Here is a 25,127-nt window from a genome sequence, read left to right on the forward strand (position 1 = left end):
GATATCAGGAGATGTCACATAGCAAGCTATTGCCTTTCGTAACCGAAATTCTTTTTCTTTTCTTCTTTATTTGTTCAAAATTTTGTTCTTATTTCCAAGAAACCAGTGACAGTGTCTGGATATGGCAAGTGAAATTGTTTTTGTAAAGGTAGATTGATCGCTGTGGGATATCAGGAGATGTTACATGGTGAGCTATTGCCTTTCGTAACCGAAATTCTTTTTCTTTTCTTCTTCATTTGTTCAAAATTTTGTTCTTATTTTCAAGAAACCAGTGACAGTGTCTGGATATGGCAAGTGAAATTGTTTTTGCAAAGGTAGATTGATCGCTGTGGGATATCAGGAGATGTTACATGGCGAGCTATTGCCTTTCGTAACCGAAATTCTTTTTCTTTTCTTCTTTATTTGTTCAAACCTTTTGTCTTATTTCCAAGAAACCAGTGACAGTGTCTGGATATGGCAAGTGAAATTGTTTTTGCAAAGGTAGATTGATCGCTGTGGGATATCAGGAGATGTTACATGGCGAGCTATTGCCTTTCGTAACCGAAATAGAAGACAAAAGAGAATTTTTGTTACAGGAAAGTGGTTCCAAAATTTCGCGATAGAATTATCACGATGACCAGCACTGAGTGCTGACCTGAACTCGATCGAGAACCTATGGGAAATTCCAGCGAGAAAGCTTTACGACCAGGAGAAGCCATCTGTAGAAAATACGGTTGAACTTAAAAAAGGAATAAAATCCGCGTGGCTGGATATTCGAAACGACAGTTTAAATAAGTTGGTGGATAATGTACCTGATAATTGGATTAATAAAAGTAATCAAAGATAAAGAAAAATCCGTTAAATATCGAATGAGAACGTAACAAAATCAACGTCGTTGAGTTTATATTTTCACAAGCGAAAACACAATTTTCGAAGAAAATTTCATTGTTTGCAAGCTTCGAAAGAAGAAAGCTTCGGTTTGTTGTATCTTCAGTTTCGCATTATATTGTAATGTAAAATTACATAAGCGGTTTCGTCAGTTTCTGTTTTAATATTATGACGAATCGCAAAATAGCGTTGAGTTTATAATTATTTATTGTGTATACTGTATACAGGGTGGTTGGTAACTGGTGGTACAAGCGGAAAGGGGGTGATTCTACGCGAAGAAAGAAGTCGAAAATATAGAATAAAAATTTTTTTTTAATTTTTTTTAAATTTTTCCATCGAGACTTTATAACGAGACGTAATAAAGTGCACGCGTACCGAGCGAAAATTCAAAGTCGATTTTCTCGAAAACAAAGCCTCAAACGAAAAATTTTTATTCTATATTTTCGACTTCTTTTTTCGCGTAGAATCACCCCCTTTCCGCTTGTATCACTAGTTACCAACCACCCTGTATAATATAAAGATTGCAAGGCATGCAAGGAGCACTGTACTTTTAAATTTACCGTAGTATCGATAAAGTAACACAAGAATCTCCTGAGAGTTCAATTTTGTTATTGGAAAAGTAACTCGAGATAATTGAACAGCCCGCATCATTCTGCTAAATGTAACTGGGAAAACGCAGCTGCCCTAAACACGGCAATACGCCAATACGTTAATTATGCTATAATAATAGATCTAATAATAGACGGTTGATCTAACAGTAGACAAACTCGATTATACCGATAGGCTTAATTTACCTGTCAAATTAGCACCAAGCGTATAATTTTCAAACTGCAGACTTCAAAAATAATTCTATGCCAACTGTTTATAGATCAATGTAATGATAGGTAGATTTAATGATATAGCGACACGTTTGATTACAGATTTAATTTTAACGGAGAAAGTATTGATATAATCGCTATCACGTGATATAAATACCATGCTAAGTACATAGCGTCATCCTTGCGAAAGAAAATATCAAACGATATATTTATTTTGTACAAAACATTACGTAAAATCGTAGGAATAAGAAAAGTTTCGTTCGAGTACACCAACAGAAAGACTACGCCACTGACGTGGAAAAACAAGAAGTTCAAAGTGCTCGACGCTGTAGACGTCGTTCGTTCTTGATATGCAACTTGTTTCCGCTGTGATTTACTTGAATTTATCTGCATGTAAATTACACCATCATAGGTAGCATTTGTGCAGTCTGAAATGATACTAGTCGTCGAAGATCGCGATCATGCGAATGAAATATGTTTGAAAACCGTTGCATCTACTGCAGCCACGGTAGAATTCGATATGGCAAAAATATATAGAAAATATATGTAATACGTTCTTAAATTAATATCATCATATGACATATAATTATTCGTATATATAATAATAATATACATAATAAATTGTAATTATTGTTCGAATGATTGTGACGTTTCAGGTAAAACATATCTCCCATCTATGGACAAAGTACAATTTCAGTTACATCGTCAGAAACATTTCTAAATATGTGAACATGTAACAAATACGAATTGCTGCTTGCGTACGATTATAAAATTATATGAAATACAGTCAAATTACTTGGTATTTAGTATTATAATATTAATATACTGCTACGATTAACATCAAAACTACGACTTTTTATAATACAGCTTCTACTTACGTAGACAAACTTAAACAAGACTCGACAAAGTTGCAGGTTGCATCTTAGCGTTTATATTTATAGCAAACAATTGCAAATATCCGATCTTCCTCTAAAATTTCCACTTTCCCATAATTATAACAGCGTTTCATTCTCATTACTTTGTTCGCTTTTTCTGTTCGCTTTAACGTTGCCTCGATATCCAAGGCCATTAGCAACGTCGTACAGTTTGTAGCTTTATATCTAAATTTACCATCTTTTTGCTACAGCTCTTAATCTTTGGTAGAGAAATTGAGCGAGATTTATTAAGAGATTTACTTCTTAATTACATTGTTACTGCGAGTTAATTTATCCGATGCGATAAAGATATATCTCTGATACGTAGGGTACACGTGAGATTTCTCTCTCACTGTAAATTACGTCCCAACATTTTGCCTGATTCCTTGGAAAAAAGCAATATTTCAAGAATCCTTTCAAATTCAAACGTTTCTTAATTTTATTTCGGAATTTTATTTCAATTTCGTTACCCCAGAGAAGCTCCCAACGTTTTTAAGTGTTTTATTTGAATTTTACTTCAACTAAAAAACAAGATAATTTAAATAAATGAACTTAAATGCCAGTTTTGTTCATACTATTGTTGTATTTTGTAATTTTTAAGTGTATGATATATCTTGAAACAATTTCCAGGATGCAAACCTGCTTCTCTTTCGCACGTTGCACAAAGAAACGTGGGACTGAAAAAATGTCCAGTGGGACTCGACATAGGAGTGCAAAGGATTAGATCTAACGTTTATGTTATACAATTCACTGACCTCCTGTGCACCACGAGCCCCGACTTTCCAAACGCGTTCAACGTATCAATGCAAATAGATTTTTTATCAATGCTCTATGATATCATCGTTGAAAATTCATACGTTGGAACAGCTTCTGCGAAAAACGCGCGCATCTATGCTTAGGTAATGGGAAATGGAAGACGTTCTGCGACGTTAGCTGCAAGAATGTGCGATGAAAATACGTAGGTCTTCGTTTGAAAATTTAATCCTCAGCTTCCTAGCGCTCTTCGGGAATACTCGAACCTATTAAATCTGTTGCCACGTAAGATTAAACAGATGTCAGCGTATTATTCTCTTTTGATATCCCAACGGTCCTCATTTCACATACTTTTGCGAATGCTTTCGAACGTAACTTAAAATATTTCAGCGTTTCTTCAAATTTCATTGCACCTGTATATTATTCTATTTCCATGTCACAATTTGTATTTCGTTGCAATACAGAGTTCTTCGCTTTGCTGTCATCAGTTAGAAAAGACGACTAAAGAGCGACGAGGAAGAAACATGTGAATCATCTTAGCGACGATCAGCCAGATGACAACATGTATATTTCCAATCGACGAGTATTTCGAAACAGCATGATTAAACTTTTCGCATTTACGCACGAGATATATTTTCTTACTCGATGTCGTTTCTGCTATAAACGAAACGTTTTCCACGGTTTTTTTTTTGTTGCAATAATACGAGATACTTCGTTCACAAGTTTGGAATAAAAATTACTTTCTACGATTATCACACAGATTTAGAGCTAAAGAATATCATAGCGATGCGTTACTTAGCGTACACGTTCCTGTCAATTTGAATCATCACAGCCTGCGCTGATTATTATCGTACGATAATTTGCACATATGCAGATTACAGTAAAAACAGAAATTAGTACTCGAGATCTTTTGACTACGAGAGGAGAAATTAGAGGAGAAGAAGTTAATAGATAATATCTGGTAATTATAATAATAAAATAAATAGTACTATCTAATAATTTAGTAGACAAATGTACACAAAATGTTCAAAAGAAAATATCAAATATGTCTACTATTGTACAAGTACATTGATGATCATAATTAAAGTTGTATAGTGAAATAAATGATCAGCGTCACTCATAGTTATTTAAACGATAATATGTACTTCTTATACTTTACTTTACCCGTGCTATTCTCTACAAAACATTCAATTAATTTCATGTTAATATGAACGTTGTGTCAATTGTTCAAATTCATTGTTCTATACTATATATTGTTACAAAATATATATTTAAGAGGATTCTTGTGTAACAACAACAACAAGTAGATTTTATGAATTTTTTTTAAGCTATTTACTGATTATATTACATTTATTAACGTCACATTTATATAACTAGAATTACATTTATTAAGTATGCAGTCTAGAAAGTATTTATAAAAATTGTCACACGTGAATCCTTTTTTAATGAATCGAATGTAATTAATTAGCAATTATCGTGATCCAAAAATCTGTTTCAAAATTCTCCAGTTTGAAACAATATCACGTATTTATGATCATATGTTTGGTGCAATCTACTCATATGGACGACACTGCTATTAATATTAATTGAATTATTGCGGACTTACGTTGACTAATTGCAAGTTGATTAAGTTGACTTTTGTTACACGAATCTGCCTATTTCCTGATAGATGCATACAGAAATAAAATTCTACTGTATCTTAATAAAAGCTAACTTTAATATTCGTCGAAACACTTGCTGTTTGAATAACCACAAAATTAAAAAACGTATGATCATTTAGCCACTGTGTAACCATTAATAATAATACATAAATCTATATATAATCAAAGTATATATTTTGATGGATATAGTAGTTCTAGTGACACCGAACAGAGGAAACGTTACCCTTTCAAGAGCAAATTTCCTCTCATTTTTTCTCTCGTAAGTAGAGCGCGGATATCTAAGCAAATGCATATTTTTTCGAACAGAATTAAAAATACCTAAACAGAAATTTATTTTCCCTGCTAAATGTCATAGCAAATATCCACTGCACCGTGGATATCTTATACATTTCTCTATTATTATGTACATTTTCTGTACTCTTGCTGTTTGTTAAATTTACCATGAATGCATAAAAATCCACCGAATTGTAAGAAATCATATTCGGCCAGAAATATTGAAAAACAGACGCGAGATGTCTGGTCGTAGCGTCGCGAGATATCTCGTCCAGAGATGCGAGACACGCAGTTAAAATCAGGGCCGTTTCTCTCAACGATTGACGTTGCTACGAGTATTGCGTAGGGCCTGCGCAGAAAGTACGGTCGTTATTCAATGTCTGCGTTATTCATCCAGCCCTCATTCACCTGTGAAACGTACGCAACCCCACGAAACGGAGTACTCGACACGGCTTTTTCAAGCGGCATAGTACGTACGCACAGTTGTACAGAAATTGACTTTCTCCAGGCTACGACTATCAGAGAGATGTGGCAGACAATCTGGACCACATAGCTCGAAACGTTTGATTTTACGAGGCAATTTACCTCGCCAGGTGAATAACCCTACGAGAGAAATTGATTCGACCAGAGCGAACTCGGGTAAAAGGTTGGAGGTCGTTGTATTCCGATAGAGTCGCGTTATTTGGCTGTCGATAATGCGAAAATCGTTTCTCGTGTCGTTTTCAGCGACGAAGAGGAATGAAAAAGATCGCTGCATAAACAAGGACGCAAACATTTGTAATTAGACTGTTTGTTGCGAATCGACCGCGAATATTTATGCAAATTTAAATGTTTCTGTACCTCGTTTAGGAAACAGAAACTAAATAAACACCCTTTTCGTTTATTTCTTTCATTAGTCTCATAGCTATTATAAATAGTTTATCACTTCACTTTGGATATTTTGTATATTTTGAACATTTTACACGTGTCCTATATATTATTTTTGATATTTATATTTAATTTAATTTATAGTAAATTTAAAGGTGCAGGTGAATTGACCGCGGATATTTATGCAAATTTAAATGTTTCTGTACCTCGTTTAGGAAACAGAAACTAAATAAACACCCTTTTCGTTTATTTCTTTCATTAGTCTCATAGCTATTATAAATAGTTTATCACTTCACTTTGGATATTTTGTATATTTTGAACATTTTACACGTGTCCTATATATTATTTTTGATATTTATATTTAATTTAATTTATAGTAAATTTAAAGGTGCAGGTGAATTGACCGCGGATATTTATGCAAATTTAAATGTTTCTGTACCTCGTTTAGGAAACAGAAACTAAATAAACACCCTTTTCGTTTATTTCTTTCATTAGTCTCATAGCTATTATAAATAGTTTATCACTTCACTTTGGATATTTTGTATATTTTGAACATTTTACACGTGTCCTATACATTATTTTTGATATTTATATTTAATTTAATTTATAGTAAATTTAAAGGTGCAGGTGAATCGACCGCGGATATTTATGCAAATTTAAATATTTGTGTACCTCGTTTAAGAAACAGAAACTAAATAAACACCCTTTTCGTTTATTTCTTTCATTAGTCTCATAGCTATTATAAATAGTTTAGCACTTTACTTTGGATATTTTGTATATTTTGAACATTTTACACGTGTCCTATATATTATTTTTGATATTTATATTTAATTTAATTTATAGTAAATTTGAAGGTGCAGGTGAATCGACCGCGGATATTTATGCAAATTTAAATATTTGTGTACCTTGTTTAAGAAACAGAAACTAAATAAACACCCTTTTCATCTATTTTCTTTCATTAATCTCATAACTATTATAAATAGTTTATCACTTCACTTTGGATATTTTGTATATTTTGAACATTTTACACGTGTCCTATACATTATTTTTGATATTTATATTTAATTTAATTTATAGTAAATTTGAAGGTGCAGGTGAATCTATCGCGGATATCTATGCAAATTTAAATATTTGTGTACCTCGTGTAAGAAACAGAAACTAAATAAACAACCTTTTCATCTATTTTCTTTCATTAATCTCATAACTATTATAAATAGTTTAGCACTTTACTTTGGATTTTGTATATTTTTGAACATTTTACATGTGTCCTATACATTATTTTTGATATTTATATTTAATTTAATTTATAGTAAATTTGAAGGTGCAGGTGAATCTATCGCGGATATTTATGCAAATTTAAATATTTGTGTACCTCGTTTAAGAAACAGAAACTAAATAAACAACCTTTTCATTTATTTTCTTTCATTAATTTCATAACTATCATAAATAGTACTTTATTTTGGACATTTTATATATTTTTGCACATTTCACATGTGTTCTATACATTTCTTTTAGTATTTATATTTTAATTTAATTTGTATTAAATTTAAAGCTACAGGTATTTATATTTTAATTTAATTTATAGTAAATTTAAAGGTACAGGTATTTAAATTTTAATTTAATTTATAGTAAAACTAAGGTTAAAATGCGGAATGCACACAGTATTTATTTATTTATTTATTTCAGCCTGTTAGTGTAGATATTAGATTTGGTTTCGTATAATTTACAGACAATATGAAACAAAACTAACACTAAACATACAGAGAACTATAGTAACATAAAACTACATCAATCCTTTGGTTATCCATTGTCCTTATTTCTAAATGCTTTGTCATTACGTAAACCTTCTCCTGGTTACACTTCATCCATTCATTCATTGCCTATCTGTTTCTTTTTACTTGTACTTTATTTATTATATATTTGCATTTATATTTGCAATAATTGTATGTTTCTCCACACTCGTATTCTGCTTCTACTTCTCTCTATTTACGTCTTTCTTCCTGTTCTCCTATTTTCTCTCTACTCTCCGCAACCACCTTATTGCTTGCATATTTGCATTTTCTTCCAGAATTTCCTCGACCCTCAAATTCATTCTGTCTGTCGTTTAACATTCCTCCTTCCAGTGCTTCAACAAACCCTCTGTACAACGCTTTCCAGCATTTTCCATACAACGCACATCTCCTCTCCTCTTCCTTGAACCAGAACTAGTTACGATATGCAAAAATATACAATATAAAATATCCGTCTATTGGTAGCACAGATCTTCGCTTAGGCTAGCAGAGTATGGAATATGGATTTGCAGGAAAATTCGCTGTCCGATAGTATCGTGAAATTCGTTGAAGTGCAAGGCTTATACACATAGACAAGCGTCCTTGATTTCCATATTAGGTCAAGTGATTATGGTTCTTCAGAAAAACGTGCTCGCTACACAGGCGTACGTGATTTAAATAATATATCAATGCCTGGTTGTCAAAAACGTAGGATGCAATCACGTTGAAAAATTGCCTTACACGATATTAACAAATACTGGTGACGATCCAAAAGTACCTACACTCAGGTATGTCCAAACACCTTTCCAATTCAAGAGTCTGCATCTTTGCTAGCTTTCTAACTTTCAGCGTCTTGGAACTATACTCTGGCTGATAATATGTTATTATACATATTTAGTATATAATTAAAATACAATAGAATATAATATAAATATAATATTTATAATAAAAGTATATATAATAAAATTCATATATAATTCTCCTTATATAATATTTCTTTTTCTTATATATAAGAGAAGTATATATCACATGCTTTTCTGTTTAGTTATTTTAAAATGAATAGAATATGGAGATATTTTTTAATATTCCTTTTGAATCATTTTGCTCAATTTCAGTTTACCATTGCTATCAATTATATATATAAGAAAAGTATATATTATATGCTTTTCTTTTTAGTTACTTTAAAATGAATAGAATATAGAGATATTTTTTAATGTCTCTCTTTAATCATTTTGCTAAATTTCAGTCTACCATCACTATCAATCATATATATAAGAAAAGTATATATTATATGCTTTTCTGTTTGGTTACTTTAAAATGGATAGAATATGGAGATATTTTTTAATGTTCCTTTTGAACCATTTTGCTCAATTTCAGTTTACTATTGCTATTAATCCTATATATAAGAAAAGTATATATCACATGCTTTTCTGTTTGGTTACTTTAAAATGGATAGAATATAGAGATATTTTTTAATGTTCCTTTTGAACCATTTTGCTCAATTTCAGTTTACCATTGCTATTAATCCTATATATAAGAAAAGTATATATCACATGCTTTTCTGCTTAGTCACTTTAAAATGATTAGAATATAGAGATATTTTTTAATGTCTCTCTTTAATCATTTTGCTAAATTTCAGTCTACCATCACTATCAATTATATATATAAGAAAAGTATATATTATATGCTTTTCTGCTTAGTCACTTTAAAATGATTAGAATATAGAGATATTTTTTAATGTCTCTCTTTAATTATTTTGCTAAATTTCAGTTTACCATTGCTATTAATCCTATATATAAGAAAAGTATATATTACATGCTTTTCTGCTTAGTCACTTTAAAATGATTAGAATATAGAGATATTTTTTAATGTCTCTCTTTAATCATTTTGCTAAATTTCAGTCTACCATCACTATCAATTATATATATAAGAGAAGTATATATTATATGCTTTTCTTTTTAGTTATTTTAAAATGAATAGAATATAGAGATATTTTTTAATGTTCCTTTTGAACCATTTTGCTCAATTTCAGTTTACCATTGCTATTAATCCTATATATAAGAAAAGTATATATTACATGCTTTTCTGCTTAATCACTTTAAAATGATTAGAATATAGAGATATTTTTTAATGTCTCTCTTTAATCATTTTACTAAATTTCAGTCTACCATCACTATCAATTATATATATAAGAAAAGTATATATTATATGCTTTTTTTTTTAGTTACTTTAAAATGAATAGAATATAGAGATATTTTTTTAATGTTCCTTTTGAACCATTTTGCTCAGTTTCAGTTTACCATTGCTATTAATCCTATATATAAGAAAAGTATATATCACATGCTTTTCTGCTTAGTCACTTTAAAATGAATAGAATATGGAGATATTTTTTAATGTCTCTTTTGAATCATTTTGCTCAATTTCAGTCTACCATCGCTATCAATCATGTTTAAAAGTATGCATATAATTATCAACTGGGACAGGGATTATGTTAAATTTTATGAGCTTGGGATGGGATATTATTTATCGCACATATTATCTTTCAAATTTCAAAATAATTTTTAGCAAGACTGTTGGATTGCTACAATCTTTTTGGAACCACTGGAACACGGTGTGCAACTTGCAACATGGCGATTCTCTTACGAATGAAATTCAATGTTCCATGGAAAAAACCTATAGTTTTTCAAACTTCATTGTATAGCAATCCATACTTCTACATTATTAGTTACAAAAAAAAATTCGTTGAAAAAGTGAAGTTACAACTGCATTACAACTGTACTTTCAAATATTTACTGAGACTCTTAGCAAGAGTAGCACATAGATACGTTTCCCAGCACTTAACATCTGTTCGTTGTAAATGAAAAATAAAATAATAAACGTAAGCACGTAGTATGCGCGTCAGACTTCCACGATAACATCCAGCGACAGTGTTTTACGATTATGAGTCAGCATTTAGAAACACGTCAAAGACTTTCGTAATACCAGTTTTGAGTTAATCGAAACTGATTTATATTCGCTGTAGGAAAAGCGGTTCACGTATTGCTGCGGAATCTAGTTCACCGGTTATGCTATTTCGAGTAACTTGTAATGCAAGCTTCGACGCGAATCAAGGCCATGAACGATTACTTCGATAAGCATGATTCAAAAGAGAATCCTTCGACGATTTATTTTTCAGCAGAAAATTATGCAGAATTTATTCTGCAAAAGTACTTTGACATTTCTTGAACAATCTCAACTCGACTTTTACTTTGTCGGTATTTTTTGAACCAAGTGACTGCATTCTGTCCTTGCGGTAGAACTGCAACTTTATCTGAACTTGTCGGCGGACAAACAGTTTACATAATTACAGTTCATATAATAGGAACTCGCCAATTATCCCCGCTACTATTTTTCCTTCGTATAATAGCAGTTCAGGTTCAAACTCGAACGAATCAATCGACAAAATTTTGGTCAATCAGGCGTTAAATAAAATTTCGTTTAGATAAATGGACCTCTATTGAGTTATTACGTTTCGTGAAATGAAAGATCAACGGAATAAATTAATTTATTTTAGAGAACCGTACTATAAAACTATAACAGCGATTATTTTTCATATACGTTAATAAATAATACGTAATTAAATATAGCGGAAAATCGGACTCATTGGTATTACAACCGTAATTTATGTATTAATCGCATAATCATTATATATTGTAACATTGTAATCGTATAAAAGTATATTTAATATCATAGTTTATTTATTTATTTTAGAGAACCGTACTATAAAACTATAACAGCGATCATTTTTCATATACGTTAATAAATAATACGTAATTAAATATAGCGGAAAATCGGACTCATTGGTATTACAACCATAATCTATGTATTTATCGCATAATCATTATATATTGTAACATTGTAATCGTATAAAAGTATTTTTAATATCATAGTTTATTTATTTATTTTAGAGAACCGTACTATAAAACTATAACAGCGATCATTTTTCATATACGTTAATAAATAATACGTAATTAAATGTAGCGGAAAATCGGACTCATTGGTATTACAACCGTAATCTATGTATTTATCGCATAATCATTATATATTGTAACATTGTAATCGTATAAAAGTATATTTAACATCATAGTTTATTTATTTATTTTAGAGAACCGTACTATAAAACTATAACAGCGATCATTTTTCATATACGTTAATAAATAATACGTAATTAAATATAGCGGAAAATCGGACTCATTGGTATTACAACCGTAATTTATGTATTAATCGCATAATCATTATATATTGTAACATTGTAATCGTATAAAAGTATATTTAATATCATAGTTTATTTATTTATTTTAGTGAACCGTACTATAAAACTATAACAGCGATCATTTTTCATATACGTTAATAAATAATACGTAATTAAATATAGCGGAAAATCGGACTCATTGGTATTACAACCGTAATCTATGTATTTATCACATAATCATTATATATTGTAACATTGTAATCGTATAAAAGTATATTTAATATCATAGTTTATTTATTTATTTTAGAGAACCGTACTATAAAACTATAACAGCGATCATTTTTCATATACGTTAAGAAATAATACGTAATTAAATATAGCGGAAAATCGGACTCATTGGTATTACAACCGTAATCTATGCATTAATCACATAATCATTACACAGGGTGGTTGGTAACTGGTGGTGCAAGCGGAAAGGGGGTGATTCTACGCGAAAAAAGAAGTCGAAAATATAGAATAAACATTTTTCGTTTGAGGCTTTGTTTTCGAGAAAATCGACTTTGATTTTTGGCTCGGTACGCGTCCACTTTATCACGTCTCGTTATAACGGATCTCACTTTAGATCGTTGTCTCGATGGAAAAATTAGAAAAAAAATTTTATTCTATATTTTCGACTTTTTTTTCGCGTAGAATCACCCCCTTTCCGCTTGTACCACCAGTTACCAACCACCCCGTATATTGTAACATTGTAATCGTAAGTATATTTAACATCATAGCAACAATGTATAATAATTAATATCTCCATTAACCATGCGATGTATTTGTATTCTCTAACTCTAATTTCATTCACCTATCGTTGCACTATAATATCGCATTATTATATCATTGTATTAAAATGAAAGCAATTTTATATCGATTACTAATCATCAATTTGTAGACTATAATGAAAAATGATGACCAACTAGAGTTTCTCTTGTCAGCTGAGCTATATATATATATGATATTAAATATATATATATCGATGTAACGATCTGCAAAATTCACATTTCGTAGCTGCAGGAATAGCAGTGCTTCAATTCTCTGCAGATTTACAAAGTTAAAAATGTACCTGTTCGACAGATTATCATTAAGACGGTAGGTTTGAACGAGCCGGACTGGGTCAGAGAAAACCAAGGTCACGGCTCGCTTCTCGCGCAGATCTGATAATTTGTGTACGCATTTACTGCAAATGTTTGGTTTATCGGTTTTACTGCCTGCTGCAGTTCACAGCAGATGCGTAACTACAATATCGGCAATATTTCACGCGTGCATAAAATAACGACGACTGAAGTTTTTCAAAGAAAGAACGCAATTGCTTCGATATTTTGATCATCGAACGCAGTGTGCATCTGTCGTTAATTGTTTGTCGCAATTTTTACTCGAATTTAACAAGCATCCTCTTCCATACAAACTGATGTTAACAGATTTAAAATATTGTCGTTTGTTTAACTTGTATTGTCGTATGTTCATATAAATCATAGAATAGACTTCGATCGACTTACCTCGAACACACCTGATGTAATTGTTGAACTCTTTTTGCAATCTGTTCGCGGCATTTTGCTGTCTCATGAAGTTCTGCAGATGTTCGTCGAATATGTCATCCGCGGTCCTATCCACTTTGCCCAAATTCTGAAGAAACTGCAACGAGAAAGAACAATTTGTACCACAAACGCTAAACTCTTCACGCATCGTTTTAGTCGTCGGCCGCTGATTTTCCATAATCGCGAAAAATATATACAAAATACGATTGAAGACATCTCAGAACAATGACAATAATTGTTTTAAGTTGCTATATATAATAAACCATGGTGCGTAGGATAGTTAGTTCCATTTTAGGGGGTTGTCCTGAATTAGAATGTTCTAAAACAGCGTCTTTCTGTGATTTTTTTTAGAAGGGAAAGAAAGAAATGAAGTTGTTGAATTTTGAGGTATAGTTTTATATATATTTAAAGAATACAAAAAAATTTCTTTTAAAGTAAAAAGAAAGTTATAACAGATTTCTAAGCCTATTTCACGGGCGTCTAGTCGCTGCAGTTTTCAATCGGCGGGAAACATCCACCTCGTGATTCTAGACGGAAGCAAAGAACCAAAAAAGGATTAAATTATTATATATTTTTCTTCTGGGTGAACTAAAAAACGTCAGAAAAAAATGTGAAATTAAAGCTTTTGGTGGGTTTAAAAAAAAGTGTTCTTAAAAAAAAAATAAACTTTAAGGTACAATTATTTAAATAAACTTTTTTTCTGCCGTTGTTTAGTTCACCCAGAAGAAAAATACATAATAATTTAAACCTTTTTTGGTTTTTTGTTTCGGCCAAGAATTACGAGTTGGAACATTCACGCTGATTGAAAACTGCAGCCCATGAAATAGGCTTAGAAATCTGTTATAATTTCTCTTTTACTTTAAAAAAAATTTTTTTGTATTCGTTAAATATATATAAAACCATACCTCAAAATTCAATAACTTCATTTCTTTCTTTCTCTTCTAAAAAAATCACAACAAAGACGCTGTTTTAGAACATTCTAATTCAGGACATCGCCTTAATTCGGTATACGCGAGGAAACGAGAAGGATACGAACGCAAGAATATCATCTTGCATCCAATTTCCTTCTTCCGTACTTTCTCTCATTCGTTTTTACCAATTACGTTCTTCTTCGTCTTTAACCGTTTGAGTGCGAAGCGCGCTGTTTAGATTTCGTGTGGAAAAGTCGCAGTACATTTGAAGGCCACAGACGACTGACGGTATTTTATATTTCATTGTTATCTTCTCAATCATTTTTATTGACAAACTTGAATTACTTATAAACTAATAATACGCATATATAACAATATAAACGTATTTCATAAAAATAACAAGTATGACGAGCGCTATTGCGCTGTTTAGATTTCGTGTGGAAAAGTCGCAGTACATTTGAAGGCTACAGACGACTGACGGTATTTTCTATTTCATTGTTATCTTCTCAATCATTTTTATTGACAAACTTGAATTATTTATAAACTAATAATACGCATATATAACAATATAGTTTATATAGCTTGTTTCTCTTCGCAGTCGATTAAAATTGAAACTACCACACCAGTCAAATTGACTGGTTTTACAATTTTATTTTAAAATTCCTACTTCGTGTTATATTTCTTTCCGCAATGATGTAATGACTTTCGCGACGATAACTAAAAGAATAATATAACGAATTTTATTTTGTTTTTTATGTATTCAAACTGAAAATAATTTTGTATCAAGGCTACATATATCAATACCAGTCAAAGTGTAAAAGGGTCCTGAAATCTGTTTATCGAACCCCAATTAACCAGTTTCCTCGTTTTGTACAACTTGCCACGCGTTTTGAAAATTTTTATTGCGTATCATTCGATATGACGATATCAGTTATCAGGAAAATTCTAAAGGCTAACACTAGAAATACCACAGCAGTCAAACTGACTGGCTCTACAATTTTATAAATGTGTCAACCCTCGTTTAGGGATCATTGTCCCAGATGGATTAATAATACCAAAAATACACTACATAACATGTAATTGCTTCTGTAAGAAAGTAATAAATCAATAAATATAAAAATATTCCATTATTACGTATTTTTTATCATTTTGACTGGTTTTGATAGAAACAGCTTCGTGTTAACTATCGGTAGTTCTAGTGTTAAGACAAACGCTGTCGCGTTGCTCGGCATTTTTCGACCCTTTTTTTTTTTCAAAGACCCCTGGGACTCAAACGATGAACGAACTTACATCTTCCTCGTACGCGTGCCATTTCGAAAGCTGCGAATAACAACGTTATCGCACTCTGCGTACAAATATTCTGCCCAGGCTCGACGTTTGTCACAGGTCTGCCAAGCAGACGATCGTACCTCGTGAAATTCATAAAACAACAGAACGCCAATGCGTCGTACAGTGTCGAAGAAACATCGGCGATGGCGATGGCTCGCCTCGCGGAGGAAATTTGAATCGAGGCCGACTTTGATGGCGAATTTGAAACGGTTCACGAGTAATTCGCTGCATCTTCATAAAGATCCCCTTATCACGGCTCGCTTCAATACGAATCTTCATGAACGCCAATGGATCGCGCAGTGTGTAGGGTACGAGTGACAAGGTAATTGCGAGGCTGCTGCAATTTAGCGTCTATTACGCTTAATGCTGAACAAAGATGAATGGCAGCTCGTATTTTCAAACGAATTGAAAGTCACGTTAGACGTTAGAGCTGCAGGATGATTTGGTGGAAGCGAATACGAAGAATAAAACACGACAGTGGTATCGGGCAAACAAACGTTTCGTGACCGCGCCAGTCCTCCAGAACGCGTATTAATTATGCACCGACTGTTATACTGTGCTATCTGTCGAGTATGAATAATATACAGCGCGAACGAAAAATACCGAACGATCAATAAAAAATGTATTTCTTTCTTTTAACAAGCGTTTGTCGTGAAATTGTCTTACGCGTTACGCGCGTATAGCTTAGTATCTAGTGTTTGCTATGTAGCCTAATATCTGTAACATTTAACGGTAAAGAAATTTTTTCGCAAGAAAATACTTTAACGTACATGTATTTTTTAACGGAGATTTTTTAACGGAGATTTTTAAATCGTAGACGGCAGGTGCAATTTTTTCTTACTATAGTAAATATAATTAAATTGTATAAATTGTATAAAATAGTATAACAGCTAACGCGATGGATCAACGTGTACTTGTTTCTATTGTAAACTTAACATCTTTTTCGGTGTTCTCGATTTGCGAGAGATAAGATTTTTTCATTCTACTGTAATTTTCTAAATTCTCTGTTTTCTGTATTTTTCTGTTCGACACGGGCTCTGCTTGTTATTGCAACTTGTTTCTATTATAAAGTTAACATCGTTTCCGATGTTCTCGATTTACGAAAGACAAGATTTTTTCATTCTAGTGTAATTTTCTAAATTCTCTGTTTTCTGTATTTTTGTGTTCGACACAGGCTCCGCTTGTTATTGCAACTTGTTTCTATTATAAAGACAACATTGTTTCCGATGTTCTCGATTTGCGAAAGATAAGATTTTTTCATTCTAGTGTAATTTTCTAAATTCTCTGTTTTTTGTATTTTTCTGTTCGACACGGGCTCCGCTTGTTATTGCAACTTGTTTCTATTATAAAGTCAACATCGTTTCCGATGCTCTCGATTTGCGAAAGACAAGATTTTTTCATTCTATTGTAATTTTCTAAATTCTCTGTTTTCTGTATTTTTCTGTTCGACACGGGCTCCGCTTGTTATTGCAACTTGTTTCCATTTTAAACTTGTTTCCATTATAAAGTTAACATTGTTTCTCGATTTGCGAAAGATAAGACTTTTCCATTCTACTGTAATTTTCTAAATTCTCTGTTTTCTGTATTTTTGTGCTCGACAATACTCCGCCTGTTATTACAACTTGTTTCTGTCATAAAATTAAGATCGCTTCCGATGTTCTCGATTTGCAAAAGATAAGACTTTTCCATTCTACTGTAATTTTGTAATTTCTCTGTTTTCTGCATCTTTGTGCTCGACAATACTCCGCCTGTTTTTTAAATTTATATATACAGCGATTGAAGAAAGCATTCGAGCACTCGTAGAAACTTCTTGTGTGATAGCGCGACGCATTTTGAAATTTCACTAACAGCGACGAGAGTAAACGAAACGCGATTCTGTCGGTGAGATTTGAAACGAATTTCACATGGAACATAGAAGCTACGAGATATTTATTAGGACACACTTCGCACAGATTATCAAATTATTTGATTAGGCGATCATTCGTCGTATTAACCAACCACGGTACGTAGTATGTCAGTGGCATCATTTTTTGCGCTAATTTTACGCTTAAAACCAGTATTCACATCGTAATCTTTAAACTTTGGTCAAGTAGCAAGCCACGAAATACTCAAAAAAAAAAAAAACTATTTACGCGAGACTACTGCAGCATCTCAATACATTTGGCAAACAACTAAACGTCAAAGAAACGTCAGATCCGCGAGAACTCGAGCGTTTCGAACACGACATGAGAAATAAATTCTAAACAATTTCTTGAAAAACGTACTATAAATTAAATTACAGAAGATGCGTATACCAGTGATTACGTTATTTAGAAATTATACAAAGTTTATACAAATTTTATACGATTACCCAAAGTTGTGCAATGAAGCTCGTTTATTATGCTATTCTGCTGTTTTATTTATTATATCATCGTGTTACTTTTTCAATAAGAGATAAACAAAATTATTCACAGATACAAATAATATAACAACCAATACTTTCGCACACAGAATATTTCGAATAATCGGTGTGCATGAAAGATATGAATTTGTACTTTAAGAAATATATCTGTATTTTTCTGCATTTTTTTAATATCGTTGCACCGATAAAGAATGTAAAGTAATAAAAGAAAAATATATTAACCACTATAAAGATTATATTATAAATATATATTATTAATAATATATATTATTATTATAAAAGAAAAATATATACCACTCAAATCTTCTCTTTGACGTTTCTTTTAATTTTAACCAAAACAAAAATGTAATTTCTACCAATTTTTTCCAATGTGCACCAATGGTAAATTATTTACAAATCACATAAACTTGTACCTTGTGTAATTTTCTTTATCGTTATTCTTTTTTTATAACAGAAAAAATATAAACGAGATTAGAAAATATAAACGACTTTAAAACAGATAAAGAAACGTAGAAACATACGCATTTCTATCTTAAAAAACATATCTGTAGTATTTAGTTACGTCGTTGCACCGATGAAAAATGTGAAGCTGTAAGAAAGATATGCTATCGTATATCGTCAATCTTTTCCTCTAATATTTCTTTCAAATGTAACCAAAAACAATATATGACTTTTTCCAGTTTCTCCAAAATATACCAAATATAAATATATAGATATATAAATAAATATATAAATAATATACCAAATATAAATGGGTATATTATTTACACAGAACTACACAGAATTGTACCTTATGTAATGATGTTTCTTTATCGTCATTTTCTTATAACAGATCAAAAAAAAATTATTCTCAGACACAAACATTCTGATACTTTCACACACGGAATATTTGGAATAATCGGTGTACGTGAAAAGATACGCATTTCTATTTTAAAGTCGCGTCGTTACGCTTAGGAAACAAGCGAAACTGTCAGAAAAGAAAAGAAAAGAAAGAGAATTATATATCATTGAAACCTTTTCTCTAACACGTCTTTTAACTTTAATCAACAACAAGATGTGACTTTTTCCACTTTCTCGAGTCACTTTGTATAATACAATGCAATTAGGTTGTGGCAAAACTTTCTTTCGTTTCATAAGGAAATTTTTTATTCCACGTTATTTTATTGAATTACGTATGGTCCATTTTCTTCTGTTAAGTTAAAGTCCACAATTATATAATTATATTAATATAATATAATATATAATAATATAATTATATAATAATTAGACCATTAAAGACCATAATTATATATAATTATATTAATGTAATATAATAATAATAATATTAGGTCATCCCATAAGTTCGTGCCGACTTTTGTGTATACATTTCATGTGTCGATTTATAAACATACGGCGATAAGGGACCAATGCACTTGAGCTTAGCTGATCGAGAACAGGCTAGAGCAGATTTTCGTGGGTATAAGATCGTAATATAGTGAACACAGTGACTTCTAACAATAAAAAATCATGAGTGAAACGCGTATCCATTTTCGACATCTCGTGTTATATGAATTTCGGAAAGGAAGTTCTGCAACAATTGCCACGAAAAACATATGTGCTGTTTACGGAGAAAATGCGCTTTCATCTCGCACCTGTAGGAAGTGGTTGCAACGTTTTAGAGCTGGGAATTTCTGTTTAGAAGACGAGGAACGCTCCGGGCGTCCTCCTCAGACAGACGAAGATAAAATTCGGGATCTTGTTGAAAAATCACGAAGTTTGACAGTTCAAGAGATGTCAAATGTTCTGAAAATACCTAAGACAACGATTCATAGGTGTTTAAAAAAAATAACATATATAACCGCTCGAAAAACGGCACGAACTTATGGGATGACCTAATATAATAATATAATTATACATTATACAGATTCTACGCGAAAAAAGAAGTCGAAAATATAGAATAAAAATTTTTCGTTTGAGGCTTTGTTTTCGAGAAAATCGACTTTGAATTTTCGCTCGGTACGCGTGCAGTACGTTATAACGGATCTCATTGTAGATCGTTGTCTCGGTGGAAAAATTTCAAAAAAAAAATTTTAAAAAATGTTTATTCTATATTTTCGACTTCCTTTTTCATGTTTTCATAACCTTTTGTTTCATTTCATGTTTGTGTAAAGATACATCGTTGCAAAAAGCACGTTTGTAAAAGAAAGACACTTTTGCGACAATCTAATACGAATCTAAATTTGACAATTTTCAGCTTCAGTCACTATAATAATCTTGCGATTTGTGGGAATCTACAAATTGCTCTGAAATTGCGCTAATTGCTTGGAAAGTACATACGCACATAAAACAGGCTACCGATTATAGTCCGTATCACTTAATGAAAGTAACCGTAAAGCGGGTCCATTAAATTTAATCTTATCCATAACAATTACGGCATAATGAGATGCATTCGCGTTTACGACGTCACAATTTTGATAACCGACGACTGACGATACGTATCTACGTATAGGTGCTATACTCACAACGTTAGTATCCAACGAACCCCTCCGACGCTATTTATAAATTCAAGCACATCAAATAGCGTACGATTATGCTACACGATTATTCCCCGTGAATTTAACCAGCAGAATAGAGCACTGGCGAATTTCAGGCGAAGTGGAAATAAAATAAAAACAAATTCGCCAGAAACGTACCAACATGGGCAGACTGGTCGTGCGATTTGGCTGGGCTTGCGAACCGAGGCTACATACATATTTCAAACGAACGTCAGATATTTCTGTAACGATGCTATTCTGCCTCGTTTTATATCGCCGATCAATCGGAACATTGCTTTTTTTAATACGTGTTTTACGTCGCTTCGGTTACGGGTCATTAGCGACGACGTTACACTTCGATTGATTAGAGAAATATTTTTTATTAGATGGGTAAATAGATAGATTTTTCAGAAATTATAATTTGCTGTTTATGGAACTCCACGTGTCGGAATATATTTACAGAATTGAATATTTAAATGTAAAGTGTAAGGATTAAAGAAATATTTTTGTTATGTAGTAGATAGCTGGATTTTTGACAAATTATAATTTGCTGTTTAGAGAATTCCTCGTGTTGGATTATATTTACAAAAGTGAATATTTAAATGTAAAAATTTAAATGCATAAAGATTAAAGAAATATTTTTATCATGTAGGTAGATAGATAGGTTTCTGACAAATTATAATTTACTGTTTACTGAACTCCACATGTTGGATTATATTTACAGAATTGAATATTTAAATGTAAAATATAAAGATTAAAGAAATATTTTTATCATGTATATAAATAGCTGGATTTTTGACAAATTATAATTTGCTGCTTATCAAGCTTCTTCCGTCGAAATATATTTATGAAATAGAATATTTAAATGCAAAAGATATCTAAAACGAATTTTTAAACCAGATATTTCCATAACGAAGCGTGGAAGCAATGTTTCATTTTATATCATTAACAAATTATAATTTTCTACTTATTAAATTAATATTAATCAATATTTGAAAATGCAAAGATGAGTTTTCTAAAAAGTATCACATCAAGAAAAGTCGTTATATCTCGCGAGACTATTTTTTAATAATTTGCGAAATAAAATCTTCAGAGCTTTTATTTAAAATTAAATAAAGTTAGATGAGTAATGTGTGATTCATATGAGTGGTACCTTTTTAACTTCGAATGATATAAAAGTAGGCTATTAATTAGTTTTCTTTCAACATATTAACAACATTTTATCGTATTTTATAAATCGTATATAAAGTTCAGGTACTTTTCTTCTATTGTACTGGGCAAAGTGAAAAGGGCAAAGTGAAATTTAATGTTCAACCAGTTAGCTGTTGCGACCTGCTTGAAAAGCGTTTACGTAAAATGTATCGCAAAAAGCAAGCGATCAAACACAGACTATGTGTAGCTGTTATAATACAGAATTAAGCTGTAACGAAATGGCAATGTTTTATTTTTTAATGTTATTAGTAACAGGGCTCGTCATAACGTAAAATATTGCTATTTCATCATGACGACTATACTCGTCAAAAACTACTAACTGGTTAATCATCGACGTAATAACGTTGCTTTGCTTTCTTCTTTTTTTTTTTTTTTTTCGAAATTAAACATTTTTTAAAGTATCGTCTTCTCTGAAAACATATTCTTAATAGTTTTTGGAGAAATATCAATTGTTAAACAGCGAAATACATTTTATCATACCACTAAGATACACTGAGATACTAATTTCTCTATGAAATGAAGTATTTTATAATTTGTATCGGTTACCTGGCGTAACGTGGTTTTACGGTTCTAATTTTTAAGCTGCACGAATCTCGTTCGATATAGCCACATGATCTACATGATGTGTCTTATGAAGAAATGATTAATAAAAATAAATGATTTTGCAAAAGTGATAGTTCAAACGTTAGACTCGAACTTGTAAATCAGGTTTATTTCTTGTTCGTGAGAACAAATTTAAACAAATATATACATACAATAAATTAATAAATGCCATGAATAATTATAAAGTCAATCCTATTTTTAGATTTGTCATAGTATTGAAATAAAAACTGACAAGAATCCTTTACATAATTTCATGTTACGATGTAACACAAAACTGAAGATGCGACAAAGAAAAGTTTTCTTCTTTCGAAGAATTAAATTTCTTCCCAAAATTGTAATCTTCACTGCGAAAAATATAAACTTAGTGCAAATTTTGTTACATTTTCATTCTACGTTTAGTGAATTTTTACTAACTAAATATTTTACTAATTAAATTTTCTCCTAAAATTGTAATCTTCACTGCGAAAAAGATAAACTTAATGCAAATTTTGTTACATTTTCATTCTACGTTTAGTGAACTTTTACTAACTAAATATTTTACTAATTAAATTTTCTCTTAAAATTGTAATCTTCACTGCGAAAAAACATAAACTTAGTGCAAATTTTGTTACATTTTCATTCTACGTTTAGTGAATTTTTACTAACTAAATATTTTACTAATTAAATTTTCTCTTAAAATTGTAATCTTCACTGCGAAAAAGATAAACTTAGTGCAAATTTTGTTACATTTTCATTCTACGTTTAGTGCATTTTTATTAACTAAATATTTTATTAATTAAATTTTCTCCTAAAATTGTAATTTTCACTGCGAAAAAATATAAACTTAGTGCAAATTTTGTTACATTTTCATTCTACGTTTAGTGAACTTTTACTAACTAAATATTTTACTAATTAAATTTTCTCTTAAAATTGTAATCTTCACTGCGAAAAAACATAAACTTAGTGCAAATTTTGTTACATTTTCATTCTACGTTTAGTGAATTTTTACTAATACGTTACACTATCCACTAACTTATTTAAAGTTACGTTTCCAATATTCGCCCACGCGGATTTTATTCCTTTTCTACGTCCAACGATATTTTCTGCAAGTGGCTTCTCCCGATCGTAAAGTCTCCTCGCTACAATTTCCCACAGGTTCTCGATCGCGTTCAGGTCAGCACTCAGTGCTGGCCATCGTGATAATTCTATCGCGAAATTTTCGAGCCACTTTCCTGTAGCAAAAATTTTCTTTTGTCTTCCATTTCCATCACGAAAGGCAATAGCTCGCCATGTAACATCTTCTGACATCCCACAGCGATCAATCTACTTTTCCAAAAACAATTTCACTTGCCATATCCAGGTACTATCACTGTTTTCTTGAAAATATTCAACAAACAAAGAAGAAAATGTGTTTGCATGTATTCACAGCATCGTGGATGAAAAAATATTGTATTATAAAAAAAATATGAATACATTTCTTTGGAAGAGATTTCTCAAAAGATTGAGCAGCGAAGATCGAGCAGAAAAAGCTTGTTGCTGTAACTTTAAACGTAACGTAACTAAATTTTAATACTGTGATTACGCCAATATAAATCGAACAGACTCGGTCGATCTGTTTACAAGGTTGCTACAAGGTAAACTAACAAACCGAACAGCACAGGTTACGAACAACCTTGTCCTATTTACCATAACTGCAATATTTATATCCAACAAACAGCAAGATGAATTGATAGAGCAGACAGTAACATGACTGATAAATTGCTTTGTACGTCTTTGAATCTGAAAATAAGTTTTCGCTCTCAATGGCTCTTTTAACGCTAGAAGTCATTGTTTGGGTATAATAAGACAACCGTGTGTGCAGTAGACTATGAATAGCGACGGACATAAGAAACGTAGAGGATCTTATACGTCTGTTGATTGCATTATATACGCCAATCAACGTTCATGGCGAAGAAATAACGCGTTAACAGGTTACATTGGCAACGAAGGTGAAGAAGTTTTGCGTCCATAGAACGATTTCTAAATCGTTGAATTCGATCAACTGATTGACCCTTGTGCCATGTATTTTTCCTACACACGTTTCTTTCTCTAACATAGACAAAGCGGCATGTTTTAAAATGTTCATCTGACAAATCTTTTTATCGATCTTCGTAGCGAACTGATAAGAGATCTGCGCTAGATTTTCTTCTATAATTTCCAGCCATTTTGTAACAATTATTCTACCGATCGACGAAGGTATTGGAACGGGTACGATAGAAAGTAATTCGTTCGAAGATCAGGCAACTGCTCGAAATAAAATTACAGCTCGGCACGAAGCAAATTGTCGCAGAGCCAAATATTGCAGCGTATCTTCGCGCCTTCTCTTTCTTTAACAGACGATGTAATCTAAACGTTCTATAGCTGTACATTAATTGTACAAATTAATAAAAAAATTATGTTACGTTAG

The 25,127-nt window shown here is 31.5% G+C and overlaps 1 protein-coding gene across 5 annotated transcripts in view; it reads right to left on the reverse strand.

Moving 5' to 3' along the window:
• Positions 1-25,127, reverse strand: part of LOC117214967 (myc box-dependent-interacting protein 1) — a 147,879-nt gene that overhangs the window by 11,386 nt on the left and 111,366 nt on the right. For all 5 annotated transcript variants that reach the window (XM_033461354.1, XM_033461355.1, XM_033461356.1 and 2 more), the window contains one exon: positions 13,695-13,830. In XM_033461354.1, coding sequence (XP_033317245.1) covers positions 13,695-13,830 — 136 coding nt within the window. The remainder of the gene's footprint in view (positions 1-13,694; positions 13,831-25,127) is intronic.

Source organism: Bombus bifarius, unplaced genomic scaffold (assembly GCF_011952205.1).
Source record: "Bombus bifarius isolate JDL3187 unplaced genomic scaffold, Bbif_JDL3187 scf7180000009275, whole genome shotgun sequence".
NCBI classification, from domain to species: Eukaryota; Metazoa; Arthropoda; class Insecta; order Hymenoptera; family Apidae; genus Bombus; species Bombus bifarius.